General features: G+C 50.8%; 1 protein-coding gene and 1 non-coding gene across 2 annotated transcripts; one reads left to right on the forward strand and one right to left on the reverse strand.

Annotated features, from left to right (window-relative positions):
* Positions 1-4,047: 4,047 nt before the first annotated feature.
* Positions 4,048-11,875, reverse strand: OPN1SW (opsin 1, short wave sensitive). Its single transcript, XM_053256324.1, has 5 exons — positions 11,530-11,875; positions 9,492-9,660; positions 7,624-7,789; positions 5,407-5,646; positions 4,048-4,170 (listed from the first exon to the last, which is right to left on the reverse strand). Exons 1-5 carry the CDS (start codon positions 11,873-11,875, stop codon positions 4,048-4,050), a joined length of 1,044 nt encoding a protein of 347 aa, XP_053112299.1.
* Positions 11,876-16,852: 4,977 nt separating this feature from the next.
* TRNAP-AGG (transfer RNA proline (anticodon AGG)) lies at positions 16,853-16,924 on the forward strand. The gene has a single exon. It is a non-coding gene; the product is annotated as a tRNA-Pro (tRNA).
* The last annotated feature ends 1,697 nt before the right edge of the window (positions 16,925-18,621 follow it).

Here is an 18,621-nt window from a genome sequence, read left to right on the forward strand (position 1 = left end):
ATTTCACCGGTTTTTCCTAGGCAGCCGGCCCACCTTCAGATATCTCGATAAGGATGCACGCTCATTCGCTCTCCAAAGTCGTATTGCATCAGAGCATTCTCAGTTGATTTATTGTTGCAGCTCCTTGGTCCTAGTTCTAAGAAAAGTAGATTGAAAGGCAGATATACATGCATGGTAGCTTCTGTGGGGGTTATCATACATGTTTTGTACATTAAAAACAAATCTTCAGTGTCAGGAGCAGAGATCAAGTTCTGTCCTTCACCAAGAGCTTAACCAGTCCTTATTAAATTGTCATATTGCATTCTGGGCACCAGGATAAGAAGATACAGGTTGCTTCTGGTGTAAAACATTATTATTTACCCCTGCTAACTGGGCAAAGAGGCACCTTTTAATGTGGTGATTCTCTTTATTGAGCACGGGGAGAGCAACTGGCCCTATCCAGCCCCAGCACAGTACTTCCAGTGACTGGTGCTGGTGTCTGTCTTATGTTTCTTTTTAGATTGTGAGCCCTTTGGGGACTGGGATCCATCTTATTTATTTATTATTCTCTGTGTAAACTGCCCTGCGCCATTTTTGGAAGGGTGGTATAGACATCGAATGAATGAATGAATGAACGAACGAATAACAGAATGGGTTTCCCCCAGTGGCTCTCAACACTGCCAGGACTAATATTTTTTCCAAATCTATGCCATGCCTTTGGCTGTCCCGAAGAACTGGGAACTCAACTGCTAGTCCTCACAATAACCTTGTCAGGTAGGCCACGATAGTACCCTGTTTGCAGAGGGAAAACCTTGGCAGAGATGAATGTGTCCCAGGCTACATCAGAACGGAGCCTTTGACGCCAGTGTTCCTGGTCCCTGACTGATGTGCGCCGTGCTCTGGACTGCTTGCCACTTTAGGAGCCCTGTCTGTGCGCAGGGTGGCTCCCCCATCCACAAAGGAGTTGCTGGTCCTCAGCAGTGGAGTCAACCAGCTGTGAATGTCCTTAAACGGGCATCCTCTGCTCTCAGCAGCATGCGATGATGATGATGAAGAAGCAAAAGGTCTCCGTGGGTTGGAGAGCCGGGCTTGCGGTAGTGAGCATGAATGGCCCCCTTTGCGAAGCAGGGTCTGCCCTGGTTTGCATTTGGAGGGGTGACTACTTGTGAGTGCTGTCTGCTGCAAGAGATCCCCCTTAGAGCAGGGGTAGGCACTCTGCAGCGGTCCAGATGCCACTGAACTCACATCCTCTCCAGCTGATGAGAGTGGGGGTTCAGCAATATCTGGTGAGCAGCACGTTGCTTCCCCTTGCCCTTAGAGGATGGGGCTGGAGCTCAGGGGTGGGTCCTGTGCTTGGTGTGTCAAAGGCCCCAGGTTCCCTCCCTGGCAGCATCTCCAGGTAGGGCTGGAAGAGACTCCCGCCTGGAAGAGACTCCCGCTTTGGAGAAGCTGCTGCCAGTCTGTGAGCGGGATGGACCCAGAGTCTGACTCCTCCGTATAAGGTGGGCTCCGAGGTCCCTCTACAGGGAAACGAGCGACAACCATCTCTTCTACAGGGAAGGAGCATGACCCAGGGTGTAGGACTCAGCACCAATGCATGCCTGGAGACAGAAATGCCAGCAAAGGCTGAGGACAGCATCGGAAGGAGTTCTGCCCTTAGAGTTGGCCATGTTCACCTCCTCCTGAGACGTCCACTGTGGACGCTAGCTAGCGTACGCTGAGTCAGACCAGTGGTCCAGCTAGTCCAGTATCTTCTGCTCAGACTGGCAGCAGCTCTTCAGCATCTTTCCCAGGCCAATGCCCAGGGTCTTTCTAACTGGACATGCTGGGGGGTGGATCTGGGACCTTTGCCATGCAGAGCAGGATCTCTTCTGAGCTCCAGGCTTCTCTCTCCTGCTCTCCAAGCATCGACCTCAAGCTCCTCAGGTTTAAAGCACAGTCTATGCCTGGAGGAGTCCTGCTCCGATTCTCTTCCAGCCTCTTCTCATGCCTTCAGTGCTAGCAGGAGAGCCCTTTCCGCCTCCCCCTGCCCCCCACCGCTGCTTTTAAGCCGAAACTTAAGAGATAGCCCAAGAACATAACCACCATCGATTGCCCTCCAGTGGTACCCCAACTCACACAGCCTCATGGCAGAGCTGGCTCCAGAGAGGGGCAAGCTCATTTCCTGGTGGGGTGTGTGCGCAAGACCATCGAAAGCGCCCCCTGCCCTCACGGCACCATCACTCTCCCTTTGCAGGCAGAGCTGAACAAGTTCAGAGGTAGATGGAGATCATTCTCCGGTTGAAGGCCCCAGCTCTTCTGGGTTTGGGGGCAGGGCCCTACAGCCTGAGCCCCCCACATCGCTAAAGCCTGAGCCCCCCCTCCCAGTTCCTGGGGCCGACAGTGCCTAATAATGCGGATACCCCTGCAATAACAATAATAACTTGGCAAAGAGGCACCTTTTAACGTGGCGATTCTCTTTTATTTAGCAGGGGGAGAGTAACTGGCCCTCTCCACCCCCAGCACAGGACCTCCAGTGACTGTTGCTGGTGTCTATCTTATGTTTCTTTTTAGATTGTGAGCCCTTTGGCGACAGGGAGCCATCTCATTTCTTTATCATTATGTAAACTATGTAAATTATTATTTATTATCTAAACCGCCCTGAGCCATTTTTGGAAGGGCAGTATAGAAATGGAATAAAATAAAATAAAATAAAATAAAATAAAATAAAATAAAATAAAATAAAATAAATAACAAAAGGGATCGAGCATATTCTTTCCCTGTTTACCCCTGCCTCTATTGTCTCCTCTTCTGCTGTCTCCCCTGTGTCACATTTCAGATTGTAAGCTCCTCAGGGCAGAGACCTGTCCTCTTGAATGTTGTGAAGCACCGTGGACATATCACACACACACACACACACACACACACACACACACACACACTCGCAGCTTGCTTCTCCTCCACATCCTGCCCCAAGTACCTTTTCCTTTCGTCTGTCTGTCTGTCCTGTTCCTGCACAGGCATCTTTGATTCCGCTCCCACCTAAGCTGCCAGGTTTCCAGCTCATCACCCCTGCACTGCAAGCCCCTCTAAGCAGGGGCTTGTCCTTTCTGGGTATTGTACAGCGACCAACATGCTGGACCTGTATACATCTTGAAATAGTGGGAGTTTGGGGGTGGGTTTAGATAGCCCTTCAGTAGGATACAAACCCCCAGTTTTCCCGGCAACCTTTAGTTCTGTCTTAGCTGGCAAGTGCCTCTTAGCTCAGCCCAGCCTGCTAAGGAATAGCCTGTTTCTCAGCCCCCGAAACAGAATGGCAGGCGTGATACAGAGGGCAGATCGGGACTGGCTGCACGGTTTGTCTTTCTGCTTCTGTTTGTTTGCTTCTTTTAAGAAGAAAGCATCTAGTCCTCATGGTCACAGCTTATAACTGTGCTGCCAGTGTCTGCAATGCCGCTGAATATCCGGAGGTAAGTCCTGGAGGGAGTCAGCAGGCTGGGCACAATGACACTCCCCGGCTCCTACTCTCTTGCCCCGGCATCAGGCCCCGCTTCCTTGGACCTCTTCTGCCCACCATCCTTTCCTTCTGCCACCCAGCTCTTTGGATTTGTGGTCTACACTACAGGGCAGCTTTGGAGCAGGGTTGACTTGGGAGATCAAACCATGCTTGTGTCTGACCGTCTAGCTTCTTGAACTACTGAATCAGGAGCAAACTGGGCCGTTTAGCCAGCAGTGGGCCAAAATGGATCATGGGGTTCCAGGGATACTCGGAGGCTCAGGAGCGGAAGGATCAGTGAGTTCCCGACTGAGATTCCTAGCAAGGCAGCTCGAGGAGTGAGCGCCCCCACCTCGGCACGGTTCTCCCTGTTGCCATAATCAGAAAGCCAGCCTGCTTCTCCGTGGAAATGCCAAGAGACCAAATTCACTGGGTACTGAAGTCCAAGGGTTAGGCAGCAGGCGTGGGCAGCAGGCTCTGCCCTCCTGGAGAGCTGTGGCACCTGTGTGACTCCCTCTGCCCCGTGGGCATCGTGGCTATGGCTGGTGGGGGTGCTTCTGTGCTCCGTGGGACCCCGGCGTGGCACCGTCGTCTTAGTTGGGGCTGACCTGACTGGAGGACACAGACGAAACCTCTGTTTTCTGGGCCGAGCTGGACACATCGGACTCGTCTGTCATGGGTTTGCCGCACACGGTCTCCATGATGCATGCGCGGAACTAGGCAGGAACGGTGGGGGAGAGAGAGAGACACACACAGACATACTTTACATCTAGTTGGAGCAGATGGGTCACAGGTCCCCACGTCCAGCACCCTGCCTGTCACGCAGAGGCCCCGAAGTGATTTTCTTGATTTATTGTTAAAACAACCCCAAGGCGGTTCACACAAAAATGAAAAACAAGACTCTAAAAATGACACCGCCCGGTTTTCGTTTCAGGCCACCCCCTCCGCCAAGGGAGAGACACGTTCTTTTTCGGCAACGCTCAGAGAGGTTGGTAGCCTCTTTTATTTGTTTATCCTTCTATTGGTCGGGCACATTTCAACCGCACTTTAAAAATAAACTTTCCACAAGGCAACTCACAGATTCAAACAAGTGCAATTATACCAGAAGCAAGAACAGTTTAAAGCACAAAATAGTTTGAAAAAATCCAGCCGCCACAGATTTAAAAGTCAGCATAACAGGAGGGCGGGTGGGAGGCAAGATAATCTGATTCAAGGGCTCTCTAACTGGAACAAAGGATTGTTTGGAATAATCAGCAGGAGATTCAGGGCAGACAAGAGGAAACTGTCTTCCCCCCAGTGCAAAACCAAGTGGCAGAATTTGCTGTTACAAGATGTGGGGGATGGCCAAGCACTTAGAGGCCTTTAGAAGGGGATTCGATAACTTCATGGAGGAGCAGAGAGAAGTAGTCTATTAATTATTATTTATGGCACGGGTTCCCATCCTTGAGTCCAGTGTTCCCTGGACTACAACTCCCATTATCCCCAGCTGCAATAGCCTTTGGCCACTGCAGCTCAGGATCATGGGAATTGTAGTCAACAACATCTGGGAATCCCTATTACAGGGAACACAACTTAGTTCCCCAGATGTTGTGAGACTACAGCTCCCATCACACCCAGTCACAATTGTTGAAGGCTGGAGCTGATGGGAGTTGTAGTCCAACAACATCTGGGGACCCAAGGTTGGGGATTCCTGCTCTATGCTCATCTGGCTAGCCACCGTTACAAACCAAAGGCTGGAATCTTTGGACTGGTGAATTATAGCCTTATAGCCAACTTAGGAAATTGTATCCGTAAGTTCCTGTCCATAGCTGAGAGCAGCTCAGGTGATCTAAGCCAGGTAATGAGGTGGGAGAAGGTCAAGTCCCCCGCTCATCATGCTGCAGGCCCGATCCGAATCCCCCTCCCCTCGGGCTGCGTTTCCCAAAAGGGAAGGCTGGCTAGCTGGGACTCACCTGCTTGTTCATGAAGCAGTAAATGATGGGGTTGTAGACGCAGGCGCTCTTGGAGAAGAAGGCGGGGATGGTGACCATGCGGAGGTCCAGGCCGTGGTCCCGGTTGTTCACCATGTACATGGCCAGAGCCGCGTAGGGCACGTAGCAGAGGCAGAAGGAGCCCACCATCACGACCACCATGCGGGACACCTCCCGCTCAGCCTTCTGGGTAGTGGCAGACTCCTGCTGCTGGGCAGCTACCTGTCGGGGGGGACGACCAGGTGTGAGATCTCTTTAGGGGGCCACCCAAAGGAGGGGAGGAACCCTGCTTTCCTGTGGTGTGGCTTGATGGCTTGCTAATGGGCCATGGGGGTCATAGGTGGCTGTGGGGTGGGAGCGGGGAGGCGGACAGAGAGAGACTGCAGATGCTTGTTCAATGGGCCATGATGAGGATGACTATGAACATTTATATACCACTTTTCAACAACAACAACAACAACAACAACAACAACAACAAATCTCAAATGCTTTATATAGAAAAAATAGGGGAAAGGTGGCTAGATAGCAAAAGGAAAAGGAATCTGAGTTTCACATCTTGCTGGAAGGAGGAGGTGGAGGAACATAGGCAGCTGCCATAGACTGAGTCAGACCATTGGTCCATCTAGCTCACTATTGTCTACCCAGACTGGCAGCAGCTTCTCCAAGGTTGCAGGCAGGAATTGCTCTCAGCCCTATCTTGGAGATGCTGCCAGGGAGGGAACTTGGAACCTTCTGCTCTTCCCAAAGCAGCTCCATCCCCTGAGGGGAGTATCCTACAGTGCTCACATGTCTAGTCTCCCATTCATATGCAACCAGGGTGGGCCCTGCTTAGCTAAGGGGACAAGTCATGCTTGCTACAAGACCAGATCTCCTGTTTGGAACTGGATGTTCCAAAAAGATCTAGGACAGACAAAAGAAGGGCCCTCTTCACACAATGGAATTCACCGGAATTCATTGGGATGGGATGTGGTGATGGCCGCTAGCTTAGATAGCTTTCGAAAGGGGCTAGGCACATTTTTCATAGAGGAATGGTGAGGCCTATCAATGGCTATTGGCCGAGAGTGCTAAATGGAACCTCCACGATCAGAGGCAGCAAACATTTGAATTCCAGTTGCTGCAAGGTATCTGTTGCCTTCATGCTCTGCTTGGGAGCTTCCCAAAACTCTGCAGCTGGTTGCTGTTGAAATTAGGACGTTGGACGAGATGGGCCATTGACTGATGCAGGCAGGCTTCTCTTGTCTCCTTCTGAGCTGGAAGGAGCTCCTGGAATAAAGCCCTCCTGAACACTGGCTGACGTCTGCACAGTGGCCAAGGCCTTCTTGTGGAGGGTGGAGCAATTGCCCTAGGCCTCACACATGGAGGGGGACCCATCCAAAGTATGACCCCCATATCTGGAAAGGATCTGATCTAGCCTTTCTATTCAAGGCAGTAAAACGAATCAGTTAAAATATAAACCCAGGATCGAGAGTTATTTCAGTACTTTGGTTCTTACATGGACACAGGATGCTCTGGCTGACATACTGTGGAACGTTACATGCATGGAGAAACACAACATTTATGCAGTTGTGCAAGAAGAGTGCTGTGGCACAACTATAAAAACAGGTGCACTGTGGTGCAACTCTGTTTGCATAATGTTTGAACTTGTGCAACTGTGCTCTTGAGTAACTGCACACATGCATAATCCACCACAGGTGTGAAATTGCGCCATAGGTCAGCCTGATAAATGCTTCATATTCAATCCTGGCAGGATTGCCAGGAGATTTAGGACTGACAAACGAAAGTACTTTTTCACACAACGCATCATCCACATGTGGAATTCTCTGCCACGGGACGTGGTGATGGCCACTGGCTTGGATGGCTTTAAAAGGGGCTTAGGTGGCTAGACCAATTCATGGAGGACAGGTCTATCAGTGGCTACTAGTCTGGTGGCTGTGGGCCACCTCCAGCCGCAGAGGTAGGATGCCTCTGAGTACCAGTTGCAGGGGAGTAACAGCAGGAGGGAGGGCACGCCCTCAACTCCTGCTCCTATGGGCTCCCCAGAGGCATCTGGTGGTCCACTGTGTGAAACAGGATGCTGGACTAGATGGGCCTCCTTGGGCCTGATCCAGCAGGGCTGTTCTGATGTTCTTATGCTGCCCTTGAGACCTCTCGGAGGATGCCCTTTCTGGCATGGATGACCTTTCTGCAGCTGGTCCTTACCGCTCGAAGGGCTCCCAAGAGCTGCGAGTAGGAGAAGACGATGAGGGTGAGGGGCACGATGAAGCAGAAGATGAAGAGGAACCAGGTGTAATATTCGCTCTTGTATTTGGTCCCCACCGTGTACCAGTCGGGGCCACAGGAGCACTGCAGCCCTTCTGGGATGAATCTGGAAAGAGAGCAGGAGAGCCAGGCGGTGGGCCAGGGCAGGGTCTCCGCTGGCTGCTGTTGGCCAAGAAGGAGGCTGCGGAGAGCAGCCCACCCTCCCTCTGTGTAGGGGGGCAACCCCTCTTGGCTCACCAGGGGCCATTTGTCTCTGGTGTTCACTGAATGTGTACTCAGGACTGGAGCCGCCCAGCATGATCTCTTTGTACCCTACTACACTATCCTACAAGGAATCTTTACATAGTGCTGTTCAACAACAGTCCCCAAAGTGGTTTACATAGACATAAATAAATGAATAGAATGGTCCCCAAAGGGCTCACAGTCTAAAAAAGAAACATATGACAGACACCAGCCACAGCCACCGGAGGGATGCTGTGCTGGGGATGGAGAGGAGCTCAATGGAGCTCCAAAAAGAGAACCGCCACTTTAAAGGGCTGCCCCTTTGCTGAGCTAGCAGGGGTAAAGGAGCATGGTACCCATGTTGCTGATGGGAGTTGGGTAATTGTCTTAATTCTTGTGAGGGGCCTTGCACTGAGCTTCTTGCTTCACCAGGCACCTGATGGAAGGGGGAAACCCCTGATGGCTCTGAGTGGCTGGAAATCTCTCTCCAGCCTCTGGAAGACCATGCCCTTCAGAGAGTGGGAGGAGGACAGAGAGAGGGAGGTGCCTTTTGAAATTAGGCAGAGACTAGGAAACAGGGAGGGTGGGGGAAGCTGTTTGTTCCCTTGAGAGAGAGAGAGACCAGTGCCAGATTTAGGCACAAACTAAGTAAGCTACAGATTAGGGCTTTACTTTATGAGGAACCTCTGGGTTTTAAAAGGGAGAGAGAGAGGGACTAAATTTCAAGAGTTACATGATGCATTTTCATGTAAAGGTATTTCTAATGCAAATAGGCTTACTGAAAGATAACTGTTTTTGTTAGATTATCAGTTTCTCATAGTATCTCTGCCAAGTAAAAACCAACCTTTTTTATTTCTATTTTCCATTGCCCTTTTCGTTAGCATAATTTTTTTTTTAACATGTTGTAGCCTTTTAAGTTTGATGTAGCTTAGGGCCTCAGCACATCAGAATCTGGCCCTGTGAGACTGATCCGAATGGCGGCTGGGTGAGACTGATCCAACTATGAAGCCATTTTGGATGAGTGGTATATAAATCAAATAAATAAAAATAAATACGTAAAATACATGTTCAAAGGAAGAATGGGCCTTCCTTCTTTGTCCCACCAGCACCCTTTGGTGCGAGTAGGGATGGGAGCATGCATTTGGAGCAGGGGTACTTGACTAAGCAACCCCCCCGCACCCCCAATATCCTCCCATGCCAAGGGGCCGCCCCCTCTGGGGCTAGGGGGCTCCTTCCTAGCAGTGGGTGATTCCACAGATGGGTGTGTGAGCGGCAGGCAGACCATTCAAGGACTTGCCTGCCAGGCGCGACAGCGAACATGGACAGTCATTCGGGGCAGTTCTGAGCAACCACCCCCTGCAGCAGCAGCCGCCTCCTCAGCTGGAAATGGCAGCTGGAAAGAAGAGGCGCAGTCGCTCTATGGGATTCTGCCCCCACCCCGACCCACCCCCGCCACTTGGGAAGAATGTTTTCTTTGGGGATTGGGAAGGGGGGACTTCATGCAGGCCGAATCAAGGGGTGTGTGTGTGTGGGGGGGCCCTCCTCAAGCACTCCTGCTTTGAGCGTTTGCCGCAGCAGCACCTCACCTGCTCCACCCAAAAAAGGGTGGGATGGAGACCCCGATCCCGATGAACCAAGTGGCCGCCACCACCAGCAGCGCGTGCTTGGAGTTGAAGCGGAAGTTCCCAAAGGGCTTGCAGATGACAATGTAGCGTTCGAAGGCAAGGAAGGCCAAGGACCAGCCGGTGACCAGACCTGGGGAAGGAAAGACCCACAGACAGGAGCAAAGCGGTCTTCTCCGTGGCTGGACCCAGCAGGGCCCTGCCAGTGGCAACCTGACCTCTTCTGGGCTTGTTCCGTGCTCACTGTCCGTAGCACTCCAGACCATCGCAGTAGCACGAAAGTCAAATCCAGACACCCCCTTCTCTGTGTGCGTAGAGGTGTCCGTAGACAAGGGCATGTTTTTGTGTGAATATGGTTGTACCTGTGTTCATTTTTTAAAAATCAGCATGGGACAGGCCCCCCCCCCTCAAATGCAGGGCATCACCGAAAGGGAGTGGACTACGGCACATGTGCTGAGCATCCTGAGTGAAGAACTTGTATGTACAGATCTATTTGGGTGCGTTCCTTGTACATCGATTGCACATGCGTCAAACACAGTGTGGGCTTAAGGCCTTCTCCTGTGGTTGGAAAACAGGGTTAAATCAGTGCGTGAGGCGGGGATTGTGTGGTGGGGCCCCGATACCAGCTCCTGATGGCCTGGATGTGGCTGTGCTCTGTGGACACGCTCCTGGCTCTTCCTGTGTTCAGAGCTCCAAGGCTGAGTTTCTTCCTGTATTCTAGACCCCTGGCTGACTGGAGTTGTGATTCACAGGACATATTTAAACGAATGGCAGAGAACAACCATGGAAATGCATTTGGGTTCCTTCTGAATGACAATAGGGATGCACTGAAAGCCAGAGAGCGGGGCTTGAGAGCTGATCTGGGCGGGTTCTTATGGCGCTCAGAACAAAGAAAAGGAAGGACTTCTTTGCCTAGTGCATGATGTATACAGGGAGAAGAACCTAAGGACAGCCCTGCTGGATCAGGCCCAAGGAGGCCCATCCAGTCCAGCATCCTGTTTCCCACCGTGGCCCACCAGATGCCTCTGAGAAGCCCACAGGCAAGAGCGCAGGGCACGATGCTCTCTCTCCTGCTGCTGCTCGCCTGGAACTGGTATGGACTCTAGCTCTGTGAAAGTGCATCGGCTTTGCAAGGTCCCCGGTTCAATCCCGGGCAGCATCTCTATCAGGGCTGGGAGTCAGGCAGGCTCCCTGACTGAACCCTAGAGAGTCGTTTCCAGTCAGTGTCTGGGCCAAGGTTCCCACACCTTCCCAAGACGCTTTCTGTTGAACCTCTCATCAAAAAGACTCACATGCCACTTTTCAACAACCACAGAAAGTTCTCACCACAATTTACCTGGCGTGACAAAATGGCCCTTTGTCCCAAACGTTATGAAATTTGCTATCTCAAGCAGAGCTGTTGACGGCCACTAGTACAGATATCTTTTTAAAAGGGTTAGACAAACTGATGGAGGAGAGGCCTATGGACAGCTATGAACTGGGACGGCTAAGCAGAGCCTCCAAGTCCAGTGGCAGTATCTCTCTGAACACCAGATTCCTGGAGATAAACCACGTTGGGTTGCCAATCTGGCTTTTTAAAAGCCAAATTCTGAGTTACGGCCCACAAGTATACCCCTCAGGTTCTGGAGGGTTGTTGCCTTCACAATCTGCTTGTGAACTTCCCAGAGGCATCTGACTGGCCGCTGATCTACACGGACTTTAGTCCCACTCCGACCCCCCAAGGCGATTCTGTGAGAAACTAGATCACGTCTTTCCTTATATGAGAAGATTCTAGAATGCCTTCAAGGAGAAGTGACTCTCTCTTAGACACGTGATGCGGGCTCATTGCTGCATTTTGGGTTCAGCCGCGACGCTGGAGCCCAAGCACGAAGGCTCTCCCTCCTTCAGTCCCGCGGCGCTGGCAGTGGCTTCTGGGAATTGGCCCCCACCTCCTGGCCCTCCCTGTGGGAGCCCGCTGCTGCCCATACGTCTGTCCCCGTTTCTCTAGGGCCTGCGTATTTACCTGCCACAGAGCCCAGGAAGGCCTCCAGGGCGCAGATGTGCCTCCCGAAGAAGAAGTAGCCCTGGGAACTGGCGAGGAAGACCGTGAAGACCGAGAAGACGCAGAAGAGGAACCCGGCGAAGGAAATGTTGACTAAGATGTAGTTGAGCGGCTGCCGGAGCTTCTTGTACTTGACCGTGACGATGAGGATGATGGCGTTGAGCGGCGTGCCGGCAAAGAACACGAAGCCCATGAAGGCCGTCTGGAAGTAGAAGGCCCACATTGGGGCAATGTGGTACTGGGGGCCATCCCAGGGCCCTACCTTGGAGATGTTCTCAAAGAGGTAGAAATCTTCTTCTCCGGACATCCTCCCTCGCGCCGGGACTGCCACGCAAAGCCTGCCCGTGGGGGCCCATCCCTCCTATTATAAAATGCCAGAGGGGGAAATCCACTTAATGGCTCAAGCCGGGATCAAGCACTAATCCTGATCATCTCAGAGGCAAACCTGGGGATTAAGGGCTTCTAAGATCCTTACCTTCTGTCCCATAAACCTCTCTGAGAGGGTAATCTTGTTTGCAGTGCAGGTTGGAGCCGATTGTGGGGACGCTTTGGGATTGCAGAGGGCAAGGCATCCCCCAGCCAAGGGCAGCACGATCAGGATCAGCCCATGCTTCCCTTCCCTGGAAACATCTCCCTCCCTCCCTCCCTCCCTCCCTCTCTGACGCCCCCATCACATGAGTGGAAACTTGATTTCCACACAGAAGTCTTATGTAGCCCTGGTGGTCCATTAGGAAAGAAATCCCTGAGCCAATGTAGGTTAATATCTTTATTAGGACCAACTAAAATCAGAATGCACACAGGTCTGATTTGGGAGGATGGGGCTGTAGCTCATTGCCAGAGCATCAGCTTGGCATGTGGGAGGTCCCAGGTTCAATCCCTGGCAGCATCTCCAGGTAGGGCTGGGAAGGACTCCAGCCTGAAATCCTGGAGAACTGCTGCCAGTCAGTGTAGACAACGTTGAGCTGGATCAGGCTTGCTCAATTTAGGCCCCCGCTCCAGCTGTTTTTGGACTACAGCTCCCATAATCCCCAGCCACTGTAGCCAATAGCCAGGGATTATGGGAGTTGTAGGCCAACATCTGCAGGAGGACCGAAGTTGAGCAGGCCTGAGCTAGATGGACCAAGGGTTTGACTCGATAGGAGACCGCTTCCTATGTTCCTGTGCCCCTGGCCAGGTCTGCCTTGCATATGGCTTCTGATCAGCAATCCAGGCAACTGCTGGGCTTAAATAAACAGGGAACAGTCAGTTTCCTTTCTTTGTTCCGGTAGCCCACCATCCAAGTTAGTCTGTCTTGTAATCTAGCAGAAGCGAAACAAATTAAGACTCCATAAAACATCCGGCACTCCATTTGAAGATGGTGCCAAACTGCAGCCTGTGGGGCTTTTCTGTCTTGCTCAGTTCCCACCCCCCCACCTTATGTTTAACATCCAGCTTGAAGAAGTGTTCTGTTGAGCTCAAAAGCTTGCTCGTAACTTTGTGACATTTTCGGTGGTCTAAGTAAAGGCATTGCCCTGCTTGGGTGTTTGTTGGTTTCCACAGGAATAATTCCATACTCTGCAACATTGTTTGACAGAAGCAAAGATCCACGATATTTCACAAGCCAAAATGTAGACTGACTAATAATCTTCCTGTTCTTGGGGATGGAGGCTGTAGCTCAGTGGAAGAGCATCTGCTTTGTATTATTTACTTATTTATTTATTTATCTATCTATTTATCTATTTGATTTCTATACTGCCCTTCCAAAAATGGCTCAGGGCGGTTGTATGTAGAAGGTCCCAGGTTGCTCTCAAATAATGTGTATGCAACAGCCATATGGGGCTGGCACGTAACCTAGCTCTTTTTGGCCACATACAGAACATGTAATTTGAGACTGCAATTACCAGCATTGCCTGAAAAATGACATACAGAAGGAGTTTACTAAACATGCCTTGTTGGTCTAGGGGTATGGTTTTTGCATGGGATGTGGAAGGCCCCGGGTTCAAATTCTGGATGAACCCTAATCTTGTCTCACCAGGAAGCAGAAAGAGATAAAGATGAATGAGAGAACGTTAAAGTCCATTGTCCAATTCTAGTTTCTAAAAATCCCATTTCCCCACAAAGGTTGCATGCAGTAAAGACAAGCTTGCAAATTTTGCAAATAAATGCACTGGTAGCTGTTTTATACGATAGCTCCCACAGTTTGCAGACTACCATAATTAACACAAAATGCCTCTTGCACCAGGATTGCTCCTGGTTGTATTCTTGGGCTGTTTAAGGTCTCAGTGCTATACACATTAACTTAAGAGTAATTCCTATAAAACCACTGATCAGTGGACTTCTCAGAGTGCACATGGATAGGATTGGGTTGCAATCCTATGCACACTTAGGTTCAAGCTAGACCTGATGCAAGATATCTTATTTACCTACCTATCTATCAGGTCTAGCTTGATCCTAAGTGTGCATAGAATCACAACCTATATCCTGTATACTCTGAAACATACACTGTATATTTTAAATCAGGAGTTCCCGACCTTGGGTCCCCAGATGTTGTTGGACTACAACTCCCATCATCCCCAGCCACAATGGCCAAAGGCTGGGATATGACTGGGAATGATGGGCATTGTAGTCCAACAACATCTAGGGACCCAAGACTGAGGAATCTGGTTTTAAAATAACCACCACAGGGGCTGGAGGTGTTCTTAGATCAGAAGCACTGCACCCGGGGAGGGGGGGAGCAGGGGCGTAGCTAGGGGAGAGGGGGCCATGTTCGCCCCTCTCCCTGGTGGCCCCTTGGAGTGAGGGAGATAATGAAGGAAATAGGGGGCGGGGGTGTGGAGCTGGGGGGATGGGTCGAGGAATCCTGTTTGTGAATGTGCACCTTGTAGAAAACTCCCTGCAACTAGAAAAGTAGCCTAACAGGGAAAGGACTGAGCTATAATACTTCTCCCTAATGTGCTAGTTTTTAAAAGATCTATCTATCTATCTATCTATCTATCTATCTATCTATCTATCTATCAATCACAACAGAGAGGAAGATTCTTGTTCAGTCAATTCCCTGTTGGGCTCTTTTTCTCCTTGCAGGGAGGATTATCTCTCTACGAGCACAGGGGTTCCCAACCTGTGGCACTCCAGATGTTATTGAACTACAGCTCCCATCACCCCCAGTCACAATAAATTGTAGCTGGGGATGATTGGAGTTGTAGTTCAGCAACATCTGAAGTACCTCAGGTTGGCAACCCTTGTACTGGCAGGTGAGGTCTGTCGTTGACTAAGCAATGTTATTTTGTGTAAAATACACTTATAGGACATTTCAAGACATGACATAGATGTAATGGCAATTCTTAGTGCTTGCTTAAGGGAAGTACAAGAACACTTTTAAATTTGTAGGATTTCAACTTCTAATGTTATTCGTTTTATTGAACAATTACCACACATAGTGAATCTGAATCATCATATATTTGAATCTGAGAAAGATCTTCTGCTTCTTTGGGGCATGATGCCATGTTTGCTTATTGAGTGTTAAAACCTGCTGAGAACAACAGTTAAAAATGACATATTCAGGATTTCTTATAAAAACACAAAACTAGGTACTTAAACTTTTCACCCTGAATATTCTGGTGTGAAAAAGTAGTGCATTCAGCTAATTTAAGTGACAGTACTGCTTATGCAAAATGTGATATCTGTAGGTAATAGTGAAATATGACTTTATTTTGCACAAACAAATCCTCAAACAAACTCTTCAAATATATATTATATGTTTTATTTATTTTTTTATTCGATTTCTATACCGCCCTTCCAAAAATGGCTCAGGGAGGTTTACACAGAGAAATAATAAATGAATAAGATGGCTCCTTGTCCCCAAAGGGTTTACAATCTAAAAAGAGACATAAGATAGACACCAGCAACAGTCACTGGAGGGATGCTTTGTGCTGGGGATGGATAGGGCGATATGATGCCAACACATTTTGTGGCTCTTCTCTGCCATGAGATGTGGTAACAGCCAACTACTTGGATGGCTTTAAGAGGGGTTTGGATAACTCCATGGAGGAGAGGTCTATCAATGTCTTATGTCTACTAGTCGGAGGGCTGTGGGCCACCTCCAGCTGCAAAGGCAGGATGCCTCTGAGTACCAGTTGCAGGGGAGTAGCAGCAGGAGAGAGGGCACGCCCCTTTCAATTCCTCCCTGTGGCTTCCAACAGCATCTGGTGGGCCACTGTGCAAAACTGGATGTTGGACTAGATGGGCTTCTTTGGGCCTGATCCAGCAGCAGGACTGTTGTTATCATTATTTATCATGTTCTTATTATGATGCATATGATGCAAGCTGTATGATGCATAGCTTGAAGTTTGATTCTATCTGCTAAGGCTTGGGTTGTGACAATGGTTTCTTGTTGCACTGCAAGGTTCATTAACTCGGGAAGCTCTTGTTATCCCCAATTATTGCATTTTAAACCAGTCACAAAACAGTTCCAAATACATTGACAACTGACACAGAATTGTCACAGGCTATACCTCTTGCATCTCATGCCCCACCCCCACTTGACAGCTCTCTCTTTCTTCCTCTTTATGTGTCAAGAGTTTCTATTAGATCAGTGGAACTCTGTGCTAATGCGACTATTTTTATGCTCACACACCATAGCGAGATATAGATGTAGATAGAGAGATAGAGATATATAGATGTGGAGAGGGCGACGGCCTTCTGTTCCGCGGCTCTAATACTGGTTTTCTCCTGGTCCTTTTGCCGCCCTTGGGTATGTCTGAGTGCTGTTCTCGCCTTGCACGTGTGTCTGATCGTTCTGGGAGCTGCCTTTAAGCAGGGCAGAAATCCTCGACGGGTTCTCCTACGGGGGTCCCCCGCCCCCAGATGTTGGTGGGCTGCAACTCCCAGCATCCTCAGCCACTGTGGCTGGAGATGGTGGGAGCTGTAGTCCACCGCACCTCTGGGGGCAGCCCGCTGCATGCGGACCCCCCAGCCGGCCTGCAGACTGAGGGCGCGAGCCTTCCACGAGGACGCGCCGCCTGGAAAGAAGCGAGCGGGCGGGCGGGCTGGAGCCCAGGCGAGCTTCCCAAGGGACGCTCTTCTCGGGAGGCTGCTGCTGCTCCGCCTCGGGAAGGGCTCTCCGTCCGCCTGCGGGCTGCGACCTCGCAGACCAGCCCGGCGGCCGAGTCTGCTGCTGGCGCGTGCCCGTCTTTCCTCGCTCTGGAGTCTGGAGGATGTTTTTGGCCACACCCACCCGGGCCGGGCAGGCCGCGATCGGAGGGCGTTGCAGCCTCGAGGAAACAGCTGGCAGCCAAGCCCTGCAGCTGGCTCGTTGGTCTAGGGGTATGATTCTCGCTTAGGGTGCGAGAGGTCCCGGGTTCAAATCCCGGACGAGCCCTCCTCCTTTTTTCACCATGAGGATGTGCTTCTTTGGGCCTCGTTTCCCCTCCCTGAAGCAAGATCCTTGGGCAGGGAGTGGGGTGCTTCTTGGTTTGTTTCTTTAAAGCCTCGAGGAGAAGAAAAACTCGCCAGATGTGACGGGGGGGATGTGGAAATCCCAGAGAATCTAGGAGCACTTGTTGCTGGAAAAGTGCATTGCACCGGGTCGTCTAGAGCAAGATGGTCTAAGACACAATAGGGATGATGGGAGTTGTAGTCCAACAACGTCTAGGGGTCTGAGAACCTCAAGAGGAGAGCGAGGGAGGGAGGGAGGGGTGCAGTAGGGCTCACTAAAAGCACCTTGCCCCCCCCCCCAAGCAGCTGAGCTGCAGTGCATGCATTATAGCAGGGATTCTCAACGTTTGGGTCCCCGAATGTGATTGGACTTCCATAATCCCCAGCCTCAGTGGCCTTTGGTTGGGGATTATGGGAGCTGAAGTCCAACAGCATCTGGGGACCCAAAATCAGGGCTGTCCTCCTTAGGGCATGGCAAGCAGGGCGACCGCCCTGGGCCCCACTCTTTTAACCCCCATTAGAATTAACTGGAAGGGGGCCCCGCACTGGCTGATTTGCCCCAGGCCCCACACCCCACCAGGGCTCTCTAAGGACAGCTCTGCCCAAGACTGAGATGACTGAGATGAACCCTACGTTACACAACAGTTGCTGCTGTGATGGTGCACAAAACCCAGGATCCTCTGGGCTAGGGATTCTCAACGTCGGGTCCCCAGATGTTAATGGACTTCAACTCCCATAATCCCCAACCAAAGGCCACTGGGGCTGGGGATTATGGGAGTTGAAGTCCAAAAACATCTGGGGGCCCAACATTGAGCACCCCTGCTCTGGGGGCCATCACAAGGGAATCCCGAGGAGTCCCACTGGTGCTCTATAAATGTTGCTGGTTGCTTGTGAAGTTGGGCTGTGTCAGATGAATAGCCCAGAAGACACAAGAGTGGTCAGAAGGGCAGAGAAGACAGAGCCTCCGGAACCAGGAGAAAGCGGAGACGAAGCATCATCGAATGTCCATTTATCACAACAGTTCCTTCCCGGGTGCTCTGGTCTATATTTCTGTCCTGTCCTGGTCCACGTGACTCTGGGCACCTTATACGGAGTCACACCATTGGTCCATCTAGCTCAGTATTGTCTACACTGGCTGGTAGCAGCTTATCCAAGGTTTCAGGCAGGAGTCTTTCCCAGCCCTACCTGGAGATGCTGCCAGGAACTGAACCGTGGACCAGGACCTCCTCTATACAAAACAGACACTCTGCCACTGAGCTACAACCCCATCCCCACGATTTGCTGGATAAACATCTTATGTGTGAGCCCCACTGGAATAACTGTTTAGGAGGCTGTCTTGGTGCATTCAACCCAGAGATCTGTGTCCACACTAGTAGTGGTGTGTGATTCTAACTGCTTTAGGAGTTGGGCAACCTCCCTCTGGGGGGATTTCTGGAGCCAGCAAATCTTGCCCTCTGTGTCTGTTTAGGTTGGTGTTCATTGGGTGTAGCTGCCAGCCACACCCAGAGAACATCACCAACCTAAACAGACACAGAGGGCAAGATTTGCTGGCTTTAGATAGACATGGTGACACCAGCCTGTTCCTCAGCTCTGGGGATTACTGGGAGCAGCTATGGGGCCCTGTGTCTGTGTGTGCCTTTG

This window comes from Hemicordylus capensis, chromosome 5 (genome assembly GCF_027244095.1).
Source record: "Hemicordylus capensis ecotype Gifberg chromosome 5, rHemCap1.1.pri, whole genome shotgun sequence".
NCBI lineage: Eukaryota > Metazoa > Chordata > Lepidosauria > Squamata > Cordylidae > Hemicordylus > Hemicordylus capensis.

Bases quoted from the DNA above. Each gene is read 5' to 3' on its own strand.
- OPN1SW (XM_053256324.1), bottom strand. From the start codon at position 11,875: ATGTCCGGAGAAGAAGATTTCTACCTCTTTGAGAACATCTCCAAGGTA. The intron at 7,790-9,491 runs GTGAGGTGCTGC...CTCTCTTTCCAG, and splicing joins CCCTTTTTTGGGTGGAGCAG to ATTCATCCCAGAAGGGCTGC. The intron at 5,647-7,623 runs GTAAGGACCAGC...CCCCCCCGACAG, and splicing joins TCTTGGGAGCCCTTCGAGCG to GTAGCTGCCCAGCAGCAGGA.